Source organism: Monodelphis domestica, chromosome 3, assembly GCF_027887165.1.
Source record: "Monodelphis domestica isolate mMonDom1 chromosome 3, mMonDom1.pri, whole genome shotgun sequence".
NCBI classification, from domain to species: Eukaryota; Metazoa; Chordata; class Mammalia; order Didelphimorphia; family Didelphidae; genus Monodelphis; species Monodelphis domestica.
This window is the reverse complement of record NC_077229.1, coordinates 207,955,539-207,976,355: the sequence shown is the minus strand read 5'-3', so window position 1 is coordinate 207,976,355 and position 20,817 is coordinate 207,955,539. Positions and strand designations below refer to the sequence as shown.

General features: G+C 40.3%; 1 protein-coding gene across 8 annotated transcripts in view; it reads right to left on the bottom strand.

Moving 5' to 3' along the window:
* Window positions 1-15,131: 15,131 nt before the first annotated feature.
* The window catches only part of PHACTR1 (phosphatase and actin regulator 1), a 670,567-nt gene continuing 664,881 nt past the window's right edge, over window positions 15,132-20,817 (bottom strand). For all 8 annotated transcript variants that reach the window (XM_007487934.3, XM_007487940.3, XM_056823442.1 and 5 more), the window contains 2 exons: window positions 19,448-19,524; window positions 15,132-15,313 (listed from right to left, as the gene is read on the bottom strand). In XM_007487934.3, the coding sequence (XP_007487996.1) occupies window positions 15,298-15,313; window positions 19,448-19,524 (93 nt within the window). In that variant the 3' untranslated portion in view covers window positions 15,132-15,297. The remainder of the gene's footprint in view (window positions 15,314-19,447; window positions 19,525-20,817) is intronic.

The following is a 20,817-nucleotide window of genomic DNA, read 5'->3' as shown; positions in this document are numbered from 1 at the left end:
TACTGGATTTTTGTCCCAAAAGCTTGGGTCTTTGGGTTTGTCAAAGACTGTCTTACTGAGGTCATTTACCCCAAGTCTATTCCACTGATCCTCCTTTCTGTCTCTTAGCCAGTACCAAATTGTTTTGATGACCGCTGCTTTGTAATATAGTTTGAGATCTGGGACTGCAAGGCCACCTTCCTTTGTATTTTTTTTCATTATTTCCCTGGATATCCTTGATCCTTTATTCTTCCAAATGAACTTTGTTATGGTTTTCTCTTAATTCAGTAAAATAGTTTTTTGGTAGTTCAATGGGTATGGCACTAAATAGATATATAAGTTTGGGTAGGATGGTCATTTTTATTATGTTAGCTCATCCCACCCATGAGCAATCAATGTTTTTCCAATTGTTTAGATCTAGTTTTAATTGTGTGGAGTGTTTTGTAGTTGTGTTCATATAGTTACTGTGTTTGTCTAGGGAGATAGATTCCTAAGTATTTTATATTGTCTAGGGTGATATTAAATGAAATTTATCTTTCTAAATCTTGCTGCTGAACTGGGTTGGAGATATACAGAAATGCTGATGACTTATGTGGGTTTATTTTGTATCCTGCAACTTTGCTAAAGTTGTTGATTATTTCGATTTGCTTTTTGGTTGATTCCCTGGGATTCTTTAAGTAAATCATCATATCATCCGCAAAGAGTGACAGCTTGGTCTCCTCATTGCCAATTTTAATACCTTCAATTTCTTTTTCTTCTCTAATTGCTACTGCTAGTGTTTCTAGTACAATATTAAATAATAAAGGTGATAATGGACATCCTTGTTTGACTCCTGATCTTATTGGGAAGGCTTTGAGTTTTTCCCCATTGCAGATGATGTTTGCTAATGGTTTTAGGTATATACTGTTTATTATTTTTAGGAAAGGCCCTTCTATTCCTATACTTTCTAGTGTTTTCAATAGGAATGGGTGTTATATTTTATGAAAGGCTTTTTCTGCATCTATTGAGATAATCATGTGATTTTTGTCGATTTGCTTGTTTATATGGTCAATCATGTGGATGGTTTTCCTAATATTGAACCATCCTTGGATTCCTGGTATGAATCCTACCTGATCCTGGTGGATAACCCTTGTGATGACTTGCTGGAGTCTTTTTGCTACTATCCTATTTAAGATTTTTGTATCTATATTCATTAGGGAGATTGGCCTATAGTTTTCTTTCTCTGTTTTTAACCTGCCTGGCTTTGGGATCAGTACCGTGTTTGTGTCATAAAAATAATTTGGTAGAACCTCTTCTTGGCTTATTCTTTCAAATAGTTTGTATAGTATTGGGGTTAACTGTTCTTTGAATGTTTGATAGAATTCATTTGTGAATCCGTCTGGACCTGGGGATTTTTTCTTAGGAAGTTCTTTGATGGCTTGTTCAATTTCTTTTTCTGATATGGGGCTGTTTAGGTAATTTATCTCTTCTTCTTTTAGTCTAGGCAATTTATATTTTTGTAAGTATTCATCCATATCACTTAGATTGCCATATTTTTTGCCATATAATTGGGCATAGTAGTTTTTAATGATTGCCTTGATTTCCTCTTCATTAGAGGTGAGTTCTCCCTTTTCATCTTGGATACTGTCAATTTGGTTTTTTTCTTTCCTTTTTTTAATTAGACTGACTAGTACTTTGTCAATTTTATTTGTTTTTTCAAAGTATCAGCTTCTAGTCTTATTTATTAAATCAATAGTTCTTTGACTTTCAATTTTATTAATTTCTCCTTTGATTTTTAGGATCTCTAATTTAGTCTTCATCTGGACTCTTTACCTTTTGTAAGGGGGAGTCACCTTTGTATCAAATTCTTTGGGACAAGTTCCCTGGAAGTCTGAAGGACTGAAAAGAAGATTTCAATTTAGAGTCATCTTGCCTCTTTTTCCCTTATGGAATGAGGTTACTAAAGAATGAGTGGTAGTCCCAGTCTAGGAAACCTCTCTTCAGCATCACACCTACAAGGCTGGCATTCCTTATTGGAAAAGCAAATGAATAGATAACCCATACTAAAAACAAGAGAATAGATAGTCCATAGACTCCTTTCTAAGTCAAACCATTTATCATTCCTGGGTCTCCCTGGAACCTCCTATCGGTATGCTCTGCCTTAAAGACAGGACCTTAGGTGAAACCATGTCACAGGTGGCAAGAACTAGATAATCAATAGACAACCTGGTAGGCAATGTTGTCATGTAATTTTGTGTCACTAGGTTGAGATTTGAGGCTATTTTGAAACAATGTTAGTAGTCAATGTGGCCTGAATGGAATATGTTTATACACTATAATGCACTCACCTTGAAGATGTGATTAATTTTAAATTCCAGCACACTTTAATTAACTACAGCTATGCAAGCCCCATTCCTTGTAGCTGGAGGTGGGAGGTGGAGAGGGGCCGGTTGATGCCTACCCGTAAGAACTGCTACAGATGGTGAAATGTTGGGAGAAATGCGTTGAGCCACTGGCATTATCCAAAGGTAAATCTTGAACTCTCTCAGAATAACTCATTTCAATCAGTATTTATTAAGTGTCTACTGTATTATGACTATATTAAGTACTCTCTACCCCTGGTACCCCACTGAATGGAGTGTAGAGGACCTCCATTTAAGGAGGCTCTTGGGGCCAGCATGCTCTTCATGTCCCACCTGGCTATACCACTTTGGAGTTCTTCATTATAGCCTTGTGCCTAATACTGTCAACTTCTCCTGCTTCATCCTCCTTTTATGTTATCGCCTCTCTTTGGCCTGTAAGCTCCTTTAAGGCAGACTATGTTCCCTGCTCCTCTCCCCCATATTTGTATCCCCAGAATGTAGTACACTGCCTGGCACCCAGTAGGCAATGTTTATTGACTATTGATTTTTTGGCTCTAATCAGTATTCATTCTTTCCTTTATAATGTCTTGAACAGTTCCTTTTCTCTCCTCTAACACTGCTATAGCTTGGTATGGTGGTGGTGGGGTCTCATCACTTTACACCTAGACCACTGCAATAACCTGCTAGTTGGCCTTCCTGCCTCAAGTCTCTCCCCACTCCAATCCAGTTTCCACTCAGCTGTCAAAATGATGTTCCTCAAGAGATGTTCCTCTCCCCATCCAATAATCTCAGGTGGCTCCCTACTACTTCTAAGATTAACTATAAAATCCTCTCATTTGTAAAGCCCTTTATAAGCTGTTCCCCTTCTTCCTTTCCAGTCTTCTTACACTTCATTTCCCTCCATATATGTTTTGCTCTAGTGACACTGGCTTCCTGGCTGTTCCCCTAAAAAGGATATCTCATCTCTTGGCTATGGGTATTTTTACTGACTGTTGTGAACCTTAAAAATTCCCAGACCCTACTTCATAAGATTGGATTAAGGCCATTCCCCATTTGGGCAGCGAACTCTACTTAGATCAGAAATGTGAGAACTCTACTCCACCTACTTAAGTCTGCCCTAGGAGAAGATAAAGTTGTAAACTCCTTGCTGAACAATGAAAAGTACTTAAACCCATACTTAAGCCATGCCTATTTTAGGACTAATACAAAAGGGTGCTAAGTACCTATAAAGGTCAGGCAACTTGTGAATTTACAAGGAACAAAGAGCTGAGAAACTTACTCAGAGCTTTCCTGGTGTGAATTACTCAAAAGTTCACACCTTCTTAGGTGTGAACTAAGAATGGTCTGTCCTTTGAAAAACGTCTACTGTGATTGGTAGATGTAAGAATTTAGGGGAGGTGACAAAGGAGAAAATGCCCTTTAAAAGGAGACAAAAAGCTCTCTCTAAAGACAGTCAGCTGGGAAAGGCTGCCTTGAAGGGTCTCTCTCACTCTCTCTGGGACATTTCAGAAATAGGATTGAGCTGGTGAAGTCAGCTGAGATGGAGCTGGCCTGGTGTCACTAGAATCCTTGCTTGGACAGATCTTGTGGTGAGTGATTAAGGACTGACTGATCTTTTCTCCTAGGGTTTAGGCCTGGGTTGGCCCAGGACTGGCCAGGGCCAGCTTATCCTTTTCTCATTATTTCCTTTTTCTCTCTTTCTCTCTTTCTTTAATTCCTCATTGTATTATTAATTAAAATCTCTATAAAACCCAGCAGACTTAGGTATATTTGAATAATTGGGAATATTTCCCTGGCGACCACCTTATATTTGATTTAAAAACAAAACACTGTAGTGAAAACATATTTCCTATGGTCACAACTTACTCATCCAGTCTTTTATCTACAACAATTTAAGTCTTCCACTATTTTAACTGCCTCAGTTTATGAGGTCAACCATTTTAATTATTACACTGTTCCCCATGCCTGGAACTCTCCTTTGTCACTTCTACCTTCTTCCTTCTCTAGATTCTTTCAGCTTTTAGAAAAATTCTTACTTTTCTTTCTTTTTTTTTTAAACTCTTACCTTCCATCCTAGAATCAGTACTGTGTATTGGTTCCAAGGCAGAAGAGTGGTAAGGGCTAGTCAATGGGGGTCACGTGATTTGTCCAGGGTCACACAGCTGGGAAGTGTCTAAAGCCAGATTTGAACCAGGATATCCTGTCTCTGGACCTGGCTCTCAATCTCCTGAGCCACCCAGGTGTCCCCTCTTAACTTTCTGCAAAAAATTCTTACCTTTCCCTATCTCCCTTAATGCTGGTACCTTCCCCTTGATATTTTCTCCATTTTCTCCTGCATATATCTTGTTTGTACAGTCATTTGCACGATACCTCTCCCATTAGATGGTGAACTCCAGGAGAGAAGAGACAGTTTGTTGGTCATTGTTTTTCATTTGGTTGGTTTTGTGTCCCTATCCTGTTGCCTGACAAAAGGAGGTGATTAATAAATATACCCGATTGGACTTGTTTCCTGCTTTCTGGGTCCCACCTAGAGAACATCCCCCTCTGATCTTTTGTTTACTTTCTCTGGCCCCCTTCCACATTCTAGTCCCTCTGGGACTCACTTTCCTTCCGGGATCCTGCTTTTTCAATATCCTTTATTTACATACAGATTCATCCTCCTTTCTCACCGTAGCTCCCCCAAGCAAATATTCCCTCAAAGAAAGTGCCCATGATGCAGATCTGACATGGTTCAGCACCATCCGTTCTCTACCTGGGACTGCAGCTCGGCTTAGGCTGGGCCAGGTCAGCTGCCTACGAGCTGTGTTTGTTGTGATTGATGGTGAACCATTGCACGAGAATGGCTGATGGGGACCTTCATTGTCCGGCTTAGCGCAGCTCCGGGCATACCGGTGCTTTCTCTAGGCGGCGATTGTCTGATTGGTTGTTATATACAGAGCAGTAGAGTCTCCTTGCCCCGGAGAACATGGCCATTTACCACACGGAAGGAGGGTAGGGTCTGTAATCTGGGTACTTTTCTACAGAGACAAAGCATAGCAATGACCCGTTGCGTCTGGGATGGAAGCCCAGTGGCTTGGCATCCATCTTTGGAATTGCCCCAGCCTGCTTTGGGGCGGTCGTCTTAACCACGCCAGTGACACTAGAGTTAAAACGAAACAAAAACACGATTAACTGGCTACAAGGAGTCCTTGTTGCCAAAGTCAGTACGAAACGTGAGAGGGAGGGGCTGAGCTGGCAGAGACCATTATAAACATTTTAATGAAGGCTTGGAAAACTGGCTCCAACCCTGGGGCAATGCTCTAGAGACACTGAATGCAGTCTCTCTCTCTGGGAGTTCAGAGGTCAGACTTGAACGTGGTACAGTATCCCGCGGGTCTCCTCCCTTAGAGGCGACCCCAACTCCACGGGGCATTTGTTTATGCTCCAGGGCAATCCAGGAAGCCCAGGTGTTGTAAAGAAGAGCAAAGAAATTCCCTGGAGGGGGTGTGTGTAGGGGCTTTGTGGGTCTCTAAGGAGTCCTGCTGGAGTCATGGAAAAGGGAACACAGAGCTTAAAAGAATCAGGATTATCTATGGATAAGGAGAGAGGAAAATCTGACTGACTGAAGTTGGGAATATTTTTTACTGAGTTAAATGTTACAAATTCATGGCATGCTTAAGTCACATAGTTGCAAAGCTGCTGCTGGCTATTCATTTTTACAATGGAAAAACCTAGTTTATATTTGTTCCCCCCACCCTCTCTGTAAGTCATTAGGTTCTGAAGATCGGATTGGTATCTTATCCAGCACTGCTCCCCTCCAGAGGAGGCCCTACATTTTCTTGTTCAGTTGTGTCTGACTCTTTGTGACTCCATTTGGAATTTTCTTGGCAGAAATACTGGCCTGGTTTGCCACTTCCTTCACCAGCTCATTTTACAGATGAGGAAACGGAGGCAAATAGGGTTAAGTGACTTGCTCATGGTTACACAGCTGAGCCTGGATTTGAACTAATGAAGATGAATCTTCCTGCTTCCCAGTCCAGTACTCTATCCGCTGTGCCACCTAGCTGCCAGTCCTGCAATACAAGTGTTTTATTTCTAACATAATCTAGTTAGCACTGCCAAAATTTATAGAGATTGAATGCCCAACCTGTACCTTCAAGCTGCCTATGAGACCCCTGCATTACCTCAGAGTAGAAGGAGCAAGGGCTCACATTTGTCTGCTGGACAGAAGGGTAAGGCATGCAAAAAATGTGCTCAGGTACTGTGGAGAGGGGGAATGGAGCAGCCACTTCTGGCACGCTGGGGCACATGTGCCATGTCTTCGCCAACATGGAAGGGTTAGCATTAGCTTTGGAATTGGAGATGTAGGTTCTCATTTCCCCTGTGATACTAAGTGACTGTGTGCCTTTGGGCAGGTTCTGTCATCAGTAAAATGATAGAGGTGAACTAGATGGTATCTGTGGTTCTTTTATTCTCTAGATACATGATTCCAAACATATCCTATACTTGCTATCTACTTATTTTTTTTCCTTAAACAAGGAAACTAAACCTATTGAGCTAGTGTCTAGTCCAAAATCATGACTCTGATAAGTCAGTTGTGGGTTCAGGACAGGGTCCTGGTCTCCTTCCTGCTTTGGTGGTGATTCCTAAAAGCATTGGCAGGCCATCTTGCCCAAGAACCTACACAATGTGGCAGTCTCTTCTGTAACACACTTGGCAGGTTACCTGTGAGACTGCCTGAACATTGCCAGAAATGGTAGATAGATTAGAGCTGGAAGGGGCTTTAGAAGTTATCTTGTCCAACTTCCTCTTTCCCTAAGGTGTCACATAGGTGGCCAAACTACAGAACTGAGATTTGAACTCAGGTCCTCTGATTTCAAATCCAACTCACTTTCCATTGCACCTAATAAGGGGGAACTCTCAACTTTATAAAATAGCCCAGTCCATTGGACAGCACTAATTGTGTGATTAGTGCTCAGTTATATCTGTATCTTCTTTTTTGACTAATGTCCACAATGGGGAAGTTAAATGAGTAAATTCACTTGTTCTTTGCTTTCAAAGGCTAATTTATTAGTTAATGCCTTTGAAGTCCTTTGTCTTGGCAGTGTTACTCTATAAACATTTGATGATCCTGGCTCCATGCTAGGAATTACAAACAGCTTTCATTTATACTAACAGCCTCTAGTCTGGGTAAAACCTTCCGTTTCCATGAGCAGACAATTCGCTTTATGAGTCGAAGTGGAAACAGAAACACAGTTGAAGGACTGAGTTGTTCTTCCTTGTTGAACATTAGCCAACATGCCTTTCTTAGCGTGACTCCCTAAACAGCCTCTTAGTGGGTTGCAGATAATTAACAGTTCTTGTGAAGATTTAATTTCTTACTTGTCTGACATGGACAATTATGGAAGTTTTATGACCTGTCCATATGTATGCAGCTGGGGAGATGGATCAGGTATTGGGAAAACCTGCATTCGAATCAGACAATCTCAGTTTGGAGAGGCCTTTGGAGGTCATCTCCACCATCTCTCACCTGAAGCATGAATCCCTTCTACTGCCTCCCTGAAGCAAAACCATCCAGTCTTCTTGAACACTTCCAGAAATGAGGAATTTGGTGTCTCCCGAGGCATTCATTCCTCTTTTGAAGGAAAACATGAAGTCTTTCTTTCCTATAATCAGGGGCTAACTGGGCATCACTACAAATCCAACTTCCCTCCATTCCCCTCCCAGCATGTGTCTTCTGGGGCCAAGCAGAACAAACCTCATTTTTTTCACAGACTTTAATTACTTGAAGAAAGCTACCAGGTACTCCCTAAGTCTTCTTTTCCCCACATCAAACACCCCCAGTTTCTTTCCCCTCTCTGCAACCTGCGTTTAGTGCCCTTTTAATTATGGCCACCTTCCTTTGGATACTGACCTGCTTGTCCAGGTCTTGTATGTGGCGCTGAGAAGTGGATACACGATTCCGTGATCAGACCAGGGCAGAGGATGGTGGGACTATAACTTCTTTCCTTCAGGGCACTATCCTTGTTGCAGCAACAAAACTTGTATAATTTGGCTCCCATGTTATGGCATTAACTTATCTCAAATTTTTGTTTTTCACTCCTTTCAGTCGTGTCCAATGCTTTTCGACCTCATTTTTGGCAAAGATGCTAGAGTGGTTTGTCATTTCCTTTTTTGGTTCATATTATAGATGAGTAAACTAAGGCAAACAGGGTCAAGTGACTTGTCCAGGGTCATACATCCAATATTTGTGACTGGATCTGAACTTGGGTAGAGGAATCTTCCTGACTCATGTTCTATCCACCTAGTTGCCTTCTTGAACTTGTAATCCACTAAAACTAGCAGGAAACAGGTCTAGCAGATGCAGATAATGGCAATCACTAGAGGCTACATACAAATTTTCTCTATACAGGTCTGTTCTCATGTAAGTTCCTTATGTATTCCTCCATATTTCTTCCCAAGATGTGCATATTCCTGCCATTGATGGCATGGATATTTATAGGTGAGTATGCCCCAGTTTTATGCGTGACACAATGTAGTATTGCTTTTCTGACTATACTATTTCATTAAATGCTTTTCTTTTAAAGGAGCTGTATATTTTGCCTGACTAATAAAGTATATCTGTTGGGGGCTGAGGACCATGGTTTTGAGAACACAGGAGGGCCCTACATATAAGAAGGGGATCCTCTTGTGCTGTACAGACAAAGAAACTGCATGTCAAGGGACTAGTCTTATTTGGACCAAAACCAGTGGATGAATGAATGAAAAACTTTTCTCTCTGAATTTATTCCTTATTACGCCTTCTTCAAGAGCAAGTTTCTTTCTTTTTTCTTCTTTCTTTCTTCCTTCCTTCCTCTTTTTCTTTCTTTCTTTCCTTCAAATCCTTACCTTCCTTTTTAGAATAAGTACTGTGTATTGGCTCCAAGGCAGAAGAGTGGTAAGGGCTAGGCAATGGGGCTTAAGTGACTTGCCCAGGGTCACATAGCTAGGAAGTATCTGAGGCCAGATTTGAACCCAGGTCTTCTCATCTCAGGGTCTGGCTCTCAGTCCACTGAGCCACCCAGCTACCCCCCTCCCCAAGTTTCTGATACAAAGATTTCACACATAACTAGTGGCAGAATAAACAATGTATGAGAATACCTTCACTTTCTTGGAAATCACTTATTCAATATCCTTACTTATTCAGGAAGATCAAGAAATATGGGTCTGTTTCCCCCTTCCCCTCAAGGTCTTTCAGTAGCCAAAATAGTTATCACAAAGCCCATGCACTTTATTGTATAGGCCAACTACTCAGGCTTTCATTCCAAGAATAAGAATACTAACTTTAATTTATTATAACTCGGATAAGCCTGTTTATCTGATGCTGTGTCCTCCACATCTAATACTGAAATGAAAGGGAGCTGGTTGAGTCAAGCAGTAAATCCTGATAGCAAGTGGGGTTAAAAAAACCCAGCCCTATAAAACATACTTAAACTTAAACTCAAAACACTTAGTAGTAGGAGATTTCTTCTAGTCTCTTCTGGATTTGAAACTAGAATTTTATGGTTCTGGAGTAAATAGCTCTATATGACTCAAGAGTCACAGCGGAGAAGGAGCAGGGGAATAAAGCATTTATTAAGCACCTACTATGTATCGGGCATTTTGCCAAGTACTTTACTAACACTATCATTTAAATTACTTCTTTTATAATACATCATTTTAATATAAAAGAAATGCTTGCAATGATGTACTGAATTATTTGACTGTGCATTTCTGCCTCACTTAAATCCAGCTCATATTTGAATCAAAAGATATCCGTTATCTATGAGGACATTTTGGTCTTCTTTGAGTACAAAGGATGACAGGCAACTGAAGTACCAAGAAATATTTAAATTATGTTGGTGGTACTCAAAGATGTCAGGGTTTGAAAATGATAATAAATTTTAGAACAGTTTCCATGTTAAATAGTATTAAATTTTTAAAAATGTGTTTTGATTCATGTACAAAAATGAATAACATGGAAATGTTTTGAGTGATAATACACGTACATCCCAGATTGACTTGCTTGTCAACTTCAGGATGGGGGAAGGAAGAGAGGGAGACAGCATGAACCATATACATTTGGAAAACGTGTGTGTAAATTTGTTATTAAAATAAAATAAAGATAAAACTTAAAAAAAGTAAAAAACAAACAAACAAACCCCTTATCTTCCATCTTAGAATCAATACTGTCTATTGGTTCCAAGGCTGAAGAGTGGTAAGGGCTAGCCAATGAGGGCTAAGTGACATGCCCAGGGTCACACAGTTAGGAAAGTGTATGAGGTCAGATTTGAACCTAGGACCTCCCATTTCTAGGCCTGGTTCAATCCACTGAGCCACCCAGCTGCACCCCCCCCCCCAAATCCCCTCCCCCAAATGTTAAAAAATGTGTTTTAAGGGTAAGCTTCAGATATTTGGAACATACACCTCCTCTTTCCCTGGGGACATTGATGAGAAATTTTCCTGTATCTCCTTCTTATATCATTTCTTTACTAATGAGAGGAAGCCCTCTGGTGTCAGCAAACCTGGAATTCTTGGGTGACCATGGACAAGTCAATTAATCTTCCTGGGACTCAGTTTCCTCATCTGTAAGATGAGAGGCTTGGGAAAAAAGACGAGGCTTGGAGTTGATGGTTCTTGAAATCTCTTCTAGCCTTTATGTTCCTTTCATTTTCAGAGTTCTTAACTGAGGGGTATTCTGAGAATTTGTTTTATTTTATATATATGTGTAAATATATATAAAAATATATTTAAACCCTTACCTTCCATCTTAGAAACAATACTGTGTATTGGTTATAAGACAGAAGAGTGACAAGGGCTAGGCAATGGGGGTCAAATGACTTGCCCAGGGTCACACAGCTGGGAAGTGTCTGCAGTCAGATTTGAACCTAGGACCAAGGTTGACCCAGCTGCCCCCTTTAATATTTTGATAAGTATATTTCATAGAATTGCTTTCCTTTTTAAGCCTATGCATTTTATTTTATTCATTTAAAACCATAGTTCGGAGAAGATCTCCATAGACTTCCCCAGACTGCCAAAGAGTTCTCAACAGTTAAGAACTCCTTTAAAGCATCAGATGCCCTGGAGGTGTCTTCTGCTTGGGCATGAGTCTTCTAGCTGAGGAAAACACAGACGGGAGACTGGGACACTTTTTTTTAAAACTTTTTTTTGTTGTTGTTAAAGAAACTGCATACATCATCAGAGACAAACAATAATTTAAATACCATGCAGTTTCTGTATGTACAAAACCCAGGACACAGAGATCCAGTTGAATTGTTCTCCTATTTACAGATAAAGTTTCTTGTTCATGATCTGGTCACTTACAATACTGGAAAAGCACAGGATTGACAGCCACCACATTCATTCCTATACAAAGACGAGCTATGTACAGACACTGGGTTAGCAATTGGAAAATGCAACTGTTTCTGGATTTTTAACAGGGAAAAAGCCATTTCAGGTGCCCTTGGCGAACTCTCTGTGCATAAAGAGATGTCAAAAAATACCATTCTTTTGAGTGTGTGCCACCATCTTGGTTCTGTAGTTTGCAAATGTGACTTTCTCAGGAAGGGAAAAGAATGAAAGCTTGAAAAGCTGGTTCTATTTCATTGATTATCACTTGGTGCAATTTCTCTAACTGAATGGAAAGCCCCAGGTTTGGGGGATTCACTATGTCCTTGGATGCAGAAACATTGCCAGTCATGTGGTATAGTAGCATCAGGCTTAGGAATCAGGAGGCTTGGGTTCAAGGTGTGGATCTGCCACTTACTATGTGTGAGTCACAAATTAAGAGGGGGTGCTAGATGATTTTAAAGGTCCCTTCCAATTCCAAACTGTTGCGATTGAAGATGATCTGGCCTTGGAACAAGAAAAACAGAAATATACATAACAACTTTTTTTTTCTTTTCCAGTAGTAAAGAAAGTGTGTGTTTGGTAAAGTTAAGTTTGGTTAGAAAATTATATCTTTTTACTCCTTCTTATGATAACCCAGCTGTTTGACATCTTTTTCCCCCTCTTATCATCATCCAGGTGTTAAAATAGATTTTTAAGTACTAGGAATTCATAGCACATAAAAGAAGCCTTCATTTGAAAACTACAACTTCCTCAGAAGAGACATAGAGTTTAAGCAGAATCTAGGCCAGCTCTCTTCTGTATGGATTGGAATCAAAGTCTTACACCGTAATGTGTATTGACTCAGTTGACATAACAATGTGATAAAAAAAGAAATGACAGATTTTCACAAAGAATTCAAGGCATTGCAAAAACAGCCATAGAATAGAGGGCCTCAACCAACAGTCCATATTTGTTGGTGCTACCCATGGCAGATGGTGGGAGTTGGGTGGGTGTAAAAACCACAAAAATGAAGCTGGAAATAGCCCACCTTGGTGCTGGAAGCACAGTTTCCAACCACTGTCAGAGATCTGTGAGGATACACATCTGACACTGCAAATGATGCCCCGGAAAAAAGGTGCTTTGCAGGAAGGCAAAAGTCAGTTAATCTTCCCTCCTGTGTATAAAGTGAACAGCAGCAGTTGGGCACTTTAGGAAGAAAATCCAGGTACTCTGCTGGCCAGCCCCTTATGAGATACAGGAATGTTGTTACATGAAACCCTCAGAGTGGAGGCATCAGAAAACCTTGGGGAGAGGGGTTTAGACCACAGAAGATGCTTCCTTCTACTCCAAGGGAAAACCAGGGTAAGTGTATCTCATGAAGAAGTTACCAGATATTACTGGAGACATGATTGGAGTGGGCAAAACCAATTCCTCTCAACCTGGAAACCAACACAACATGAGCACCGTCATGACTGGGTAGAGGAGTTAAACAATAGGGTCCTAAATCTTTCATCAAGATACTTGCACATTCACATGTCAGTAAACCTTTTTTTGGGAAGATCTTATTTACAGCTCTATTAAAATCCTGGCACATTCTCCCTGAACAAAATGTCTCCCCAAGACAGTAAATAGTGGAACTCAACATTCAAATGAAGACAAAATGCCTCAGGAATGACACACACCAAGCTGAACCCCCTATTATGCTCCTTCCTGGTGGCATGGAGGAACTCATGGATGGGGGTCCCCTCGCTGGTGAGCTCTGCCCTGAGGAATTGTCCTGAGCTGTCCAGATACATGTGGATCCCCTGAAAGCAGCATGACCCCAGCTGCTGGCAGGAATTCTAAGAGGAATTTTCTCCTGCCACCAATCAGGTAGAATATGGGTAGTGGTGATGGTGATGGTTGGGGATGGTGATAGAATGACCTCTCTCTTTGTACGAAGGTCTCGTTGGTTTACTCTAAGCAATGTGTATATATATATATATATATATATATATATATATATATATATATATGTATGTATATATGAGGTGGAGAATCCAAGGATCCCATTAAGTTGTTAGAGTGACGAGGAAATCTTCAGAGGTATCAGGGTCCAACTTTGCCATTCATTCTCTCGGGAACAAAACTAAATGAAAGATCACTCCCTTGGGGACAGCAGTTATGTCCACTGTCATGGATTAGCTTAAAAGAATTGCCTCTTTCATCACAATTTCCCGAGAGATCCATATGCCCTCAATATTAGTGCATTTTCTCTTTAGTGCTCCAATCAGGCTGGCCATTGGATAGATCAGCTCATTCTCGTATGCATTATGAAAGAGATGAAAATAACTGATGCTGGTTTCAAAGGATCAGTAGGGTGCACCCTGGGCATGGCCAGTGTTTATAGCTGTGCAATTCTGATGCATGATGAGCTCACCTAGGATCACTATTGCACCTCGAAATGAACCTCAAAGCAAAGGATGAGGGAACAGAAAAGCCACCAAAGATGGTGCTTTTTGGAGGAGGGGCCCATCTATTATTAAAGGACCAATTGTAAGCAGCATGAACCCTAGCAACCAGCCAACTACAAGCATTGGTGCTGTGCTCAGTTCACTTCGAAGATCTGTGTAACTGGAAGATGGTGCCTTTGTCAAACCTAGCATTGGAGCACATTAGGAAAATGAAGAACCTGACCCAAGCAGAGGTGGTCATCGTGCCCCTAAGGCAGGCCTTACAAGTACATCCCTATGTAGCTATCGTGCTTTAATAACATCCAGATGTGTATGTGTGTGCGTGTGGGAACACCGGTGACATTCTCATTTCTTAACACTTGTGGATCATCCAGTTTTCATTAAGAAATGAAGATCCTGACTTTATTCTTTCTAAGCAAGTTTTTCAGGAAGGAGACACAGCTTTGGTCTGAGACGATTCTATCAGTTGCTCAGGATGAACTTTCTACTCGCCACCGTGCACACAGCTCTGGTGGCCACTAGTCAAACTAGAAACTCAAGCAGAAAAGGGCTCTCCTTTGTGTTCATTGGATGGAGGATGGGGACAGGGATGGAATGGAGGGAGTGTAGGGACAGGGGTCACTGAGAGCAGCACTCCCTGACTGTCTCCTCCTCCTAAGGTGCTTCCCAAACCAGAAGCCACGTTTGGTTTAAGTGCTTGGGACCTTACTTAAAAGGTCAGGCTGAACATTTTTTACTCTGTACAGTCATTCCTGGAAAGAAACCCATTGCCTCAGCTTTCTTTGGAGTTGAGTGAGAGATGCTCGCGAGGATGAGGGTGGCTGAAGACGGAATGAATGCAGTCACCAGCTGGGCTTGGACAAATAGGACAACATCCACATGCCAGAAAGTCTTAAAATGAGGACGCCAAGCTGTTGTCCTTGGCCCTGCCAGGGGTGGGGTTGGGGGGTATTTCAGTGTCAGAAGTTATGTCAGCAGGTCTGATGACTGAATGGTAACCATCAAGTTTACAGATATATATGTATATATATATGTATAATCCTCATTATGTTTATTTTTTCTTCTTTTCTCTTCTTTTAAAAAAAGGCAGTTCAGAAGATTTACATGGTAATGGGAGAAGTGAATAATACCAGCACTTATGGTTCTTATAAATTCATGTTTTGAAGACCGCATAGCATTCGAGTGGAATTCAACTGCTACGGTCGATGAAACCTAAGGAAAAAAAAACCCAGGAAAGTGAGTGCTAGACAGGTGATAACATGACTCCACACCTCTCAAAATGGGTTCCTCAGCCACACTCGCTGTCTCTTTTGTAATCCTGCCTCTTCCTCATCAATTAGTCAATAAATAGTTATTAGATACTTACTGTGTTTTAGGTACTGGAAATATCAAGACAAAAAATGAAAGAGTCTTCCCCCCCCCCCCCCCTTCATTCTGAAATCCCTAAAAAGTGGTCATCTAGCCTCTGAAAGCTTTAATAATGAGAAATTTGCAGTAATTCTATTGGATCACAAGCTTTTTGAAGACCAAGATTGCATTAAAAAACTTTAAATATACAGTACCCAGCATAGTTCCACAAAAAATGTATTTAAAAATTGCCTGCTGAGGGGTAGTTGGTGAGCACAGTAGATAGAGCACCAGGCCTGGAATCAGGAGGACCTGGGTTTAAAAATGATCTCAGATACTTCTTAGTTGTGTGACCCTGGGCAAGTCTCTTAACCCCAACTGTCTAGCCCCTTAATGCTCTGCTGCTTTGAAATCGGTAGTTAGTATCAATTTTATTGATTCTGAGATGGAAGAAAAAGGTTTTAAAAAATAACAATTGCTGGCGGAGTGTAACTGAATCCATTTTTAAGCTTTGTGTGTAAAAAAGAGGAAGGGTCATATGGATACTTTGTGTGAATGAAGGTTAAAAATATACAGAGGTAATGGGAAAGAATTTGATAGATGGCTCTCAAAGAGTGAGGTCAGAAAACTTTTCTTCTAACACTGGGATATTTGCCAAAGGAATTTTTACCTTTCCCCACTCCTTTGTGACTAAAGATAGTCACAGAAAAATGGACCAGGTATCAACCTGAGTTACAAGTGACCAAAAGAAAAGTTGCTACTCTATGGCTCTTGGCTTTTCTATATGCTACATGTGGTGATAAATAACCTATTTGGTCTGTCTCAGGGGGCCATCCACAATTAGCCTTCTGCTCCTCTGCCATCATCTTCATGATTCCCATTGGAACCTTGGATTCTAACCTTGGAACTCCCAGCTCTGATAGATGCACTTTTATCTTAGCTTGCTGGGAAGCAAGATTCCACACATCACTTTCCTGTTGTATCCTCACCATGTCAAACCATGCCTCCCACTCCAATCCTCCAACAAACTTCCAATTTGTTGTTCAGTAGTTTTCAGCTGTTTTCAGCTTCTTTGTGACCCTATTCAGGATTTTCTTGGCAAATATACTGGAGTACTTCAGCTCATTTTAAAGATAAGGAAACCAAGGAAAAAAGGATTAAGTGACTTGCTGTGGGTCACTCAGCTAAGGAGTATCTGAGGCTAGATTTGAACTGAGGAAGGTGAATCTTCTTGACTCCTGGGCTGACACTCTATCTACTACTGCACCCCTTTATATTTTGTCTTCCTGTACTAGAACATATGATACTTGAGGGCAGGAACTGTCTAGCTTGCATGTATTTTTCCCCTAGGACTGAGTGATAAGGAATAATAGTGTCTAATGAATAGCATTTAATAAATTTCATCTATCTTTCTTGATCTTTATACCATCTATTATTAAAAGAGTCAAATTAGATAAGACTTGGGGGCAGCTGGGTGACTCAGTGGATTGAGAGCCAGGCCTAGAGACAGGAGGTCCTGGGTTCAAATCTGGCCTCAGATACTTCCCAGCTGTGTGACCCTGGGCAAGTCACTTAACCCCCATTGCCTCGTCCTTATCACTCTTCTGCCTTGGAGCCAATACACAGTATTGACTCTAAGATGGAAGTTAAGGGTTTAAAAAATTATATAAGACTTTATAAATTCTAATTTTCCAATCAAATTGAAGGTCATGATTCTGTTGCAGAGAGCCTGAAGGCTTCAAATATGCAGTGGTGATTCTTTTCCTCCAGATTTTACCTTTCATAAAAATAGTCTCAGGGATGCCTGGAAACTAAATAAACTGGGTTTCTACATTTCTAAGATATCTTGATAGCAATTAAGCATTTCCATGACTTTTGGTTTCCATTTTAGTGGGAGAGAGATGAAGATGATGGCCTGAGAGTTTTGGGAACCTTAGATTTTAGATCACTTGGTTTCTGGTCCTGGAACTTACCAGGTGACCATAGGGGTGGGTCTCAGCTTCTCTACATGTCACTTCTGTTCAATAATTTCGGTTGTGTCTTACTCTGTGATCCCATTTTGGGTTTCTCTTGGCAGAGTCAGACATGACTGAAAACAACTGAAGAACAACAACATGGAAGTGGAAGTTTTTGGTGGGAGACAAGAGTAACATGGTGAGAAGACAAATGGAAAGAGAAGTGGAATCCTGCTTCCCAGCAAGATAAGATATAAAACTTGTGGAAAACTCTTCAAAGTAGACCCAGGAGATATTTATCACTGCTGTGTGACATGTGGGGCAGCTAGGTGGCACAGCAGATAGGGCATTGGACTTGAAATCAGGAAGATCCATCTTCCTGAGTTAAAATCTGGCCACAGACACTTAATAGCTTAGTGACCCTGGGCAAGAGGCTTAACTCTATTTGCCTCAGTTTCCTCATCTGTAAAGTGAGCTAGAGAAGGAAATGGAAAACCACTCCACTGTCCTTACCAAATGGGTTCATGAAGAGTTGGATATGACTGAAATGACTTAACAACAAATGATCTGTAGAGAGGCTGAGGCACACAGAGATGGTGACTTGCCTATGGTCACATTGCTAGTTCTAGGACTAGAACTCAAGTGAACTAACTAGAAAGCTAGAGTTCTCAGAAAATTGATTTTAGTCCACATCTGACTTTTTTCCTTTCACTTTTCTGATCATAACTCTCTTTCTTTGACCTCTGATAACTAGTCCAGGACAGTGGAGTCAGGAACTCTGTGGGTCAGTGTCTAGACATAAATCCATCATTTTCCAATGACATGACAATGAATAAATAAATCACTTGGCACCTGTGGAGTTTAGTTTCTTCATTTGTAAAATGGGTGGTAATAATATTCGTTCTGCCTCTTTCACATGGTTCTTAAGAGGAAAGTATATTATAAAACCTCATAGATTTAATCAATGGAAGTTATCACCATTATCTGTTAAAAAGGAAGTACCTATAGACAGTGTCTTAGTGAAGATAAAATGAGTTAAGATATTTTGATATCATTTTGTAAACTCTTAAGCACTAAACAAACTATGTGAGGCAGTGAACCATGTCTGTGTGAGGCAGTTTGGTATTAGGGCTATTGCTCTGTATTTGGATTCAGGAAGAATTGGGCTCAAATCCATCCCTGGACATTTCTTGGCTCTGTGACTATGACCAACCCACTGAACCTCAATTTTCTAACCTGTAAAATGGAGATAATGATAACCTCACAGAAGGCTTTGTTCCCTAATTACCCCCACCCCTTAGTTTCCCTGGCTTCCTTCAAGACTTAGCTCATATTCTACCTTCTGTAGGAGGCCTTTTCTGATTTTCCCAGCTCCTCCTTTCAGGTAGCCTTCCTGTACTCAGCATATCTTGTATATACCCAGTACCACCTGAATGTACCAAGTACCAAGATACTCACATGTTGTCTCTCCCATTAGAATGTACATTTGTTGAGGACATGCCCTTTCCTTGCCTTTCTTTGCATTCACAATCCTCAGCATAGTGCCTGGCAGATTATAAGTGCTTAATTAATTGTGTTGACTGATTGATTCCAAAGCAGCCATGTTTGTCAAGCAACTTTGCCAACTTTAAAAGGACTATATATGGCAAATAATGGTTATTATCAATAACAATAATAATTATTATCATTCCTCATAACCACCCCATCAAGAGTATTAATCTTGAAAGTGGGAAATTGTCTAGTTTAGAAGATGACATTTCTTAATGGAAATTTTAAAAAGGGGAGCTAAGATGGTGCAGCAGAGAGAGAGCTGAACTTGGACTCATCTTCCTGCATTCAAATCTGGACTCAGGTACTTACTAGCTTTATGACCTGAGGAAAGTCACTAAACTCTATTTGTCTCATTTTTCTTATCTGTAAACGGCAAATCAGTCTAGTTGTATCTTTGCCAAGAGAACTCCAACTGAGGTTAGAAAGAGTCAGAGATGACTGAAACAACCAAACAACAAAAATGTTTGAAAAGTCTTAAAAAATACCTACTCACCTTGTTAGATGTCTACTTAATTCATGAACTTCCATTTCAGTGCTTTTAAATTCATTGAGCTCCTTCCGAATGGCGGCCTGAAATGAAGAGTGGCCGGTAAATATGGAAATAAGGAAGATGGAAAGAAACACTTTTTTATTTCAAACAGTAAATTTTCTTAAGCAATAGCAATAAAGGGGCTATAAAATTCCCCCCTCTATATATACTCAGGAAACCCTTTTAGAATCTACAAAAGAATCCCTAGAACCTAAATTGCAAATCATGGTGGGAAATACATTTCTTTCTCCTTTTCCTTCTCCCCTTTTCTCTTCTATATATTCTTTTTCTTTTTTTTTTCCCTATCCCTTTGTCTCACTTGCAAGACCTGTTATATATAGTTAATAAATTAATAATGGATATATATCTCTAAAGATAAATCATGACCATGCTCAGGCTTAAGTGTCAACCTTTCTTCTTAATGAGGTGAATAAATAAATTTGTTGCCATCTACTAGGATTCCTTCAAAAACAAAATGCAAAAATACATTAAGAGGAGGAAGAGCAAGAGCTTATCAGCTGCCTCATTTTGCCATCCTTTCATTCTTTACTTATAAATACTTTCTCTTATTTTTTATCAGTTCCAAAGTAATACACCTTGTCATCAACTTCCAGAAGCAGGTATATTTTTGGCATAAAAAATAAATCAAAACCTTTTTTCCTCCACCCTTAATAAATTAATTCCCGCTACCCTGTCCAAAGTTAAGGCTAGAACAGAGATTAGTCAGGGCATGATGGTGGAGCAGAATGGGGAGAGGACAGAGTTGATCCTGGTAGAGAAGTTGAGGGTGAAGACAGCAGTGAGAAGTTCTTTTCTTAGGGGTCAAGACTTTAAGCAAATATTATATTAACAGATGTACCCTTCATGTTTGACTTTATTGACATATCAAGTGGCATCAAAGTTTAAGGATAGAAAACCATCAAGTTCTTGACTATAGTAGATCTATAGGGCAGGAGAAAGTGGCAGAGAAAGGGGACAGAGAGAGCATTAGCTAGCAAACTGGTGATGACAAATGCTATGCTCATCTGACACTGTTACTATTTCCTTTTCTGTTTCCTGTTCGGGTTTCTCCCCCTAGCCAAATGAGGACATTTTTGAGGAAGCAGGCTATTTTATTGCTTAAATAATTATACAACACTTTATCATTGCATATTCATGTGGAAATGTGTATAAGTCTATATGCTGACATAATTAATGACATCAAGTTTGTTCCTGAAGAATACTCTTCCTGGATTTTGAATGACTAATGACACTGTGCTGTGGACTTGGGGTTATTCAATGAGCTGCATTTGAGTTCTGAATCCAGCCTGTACTAATAGCTGTATGGTATTCAG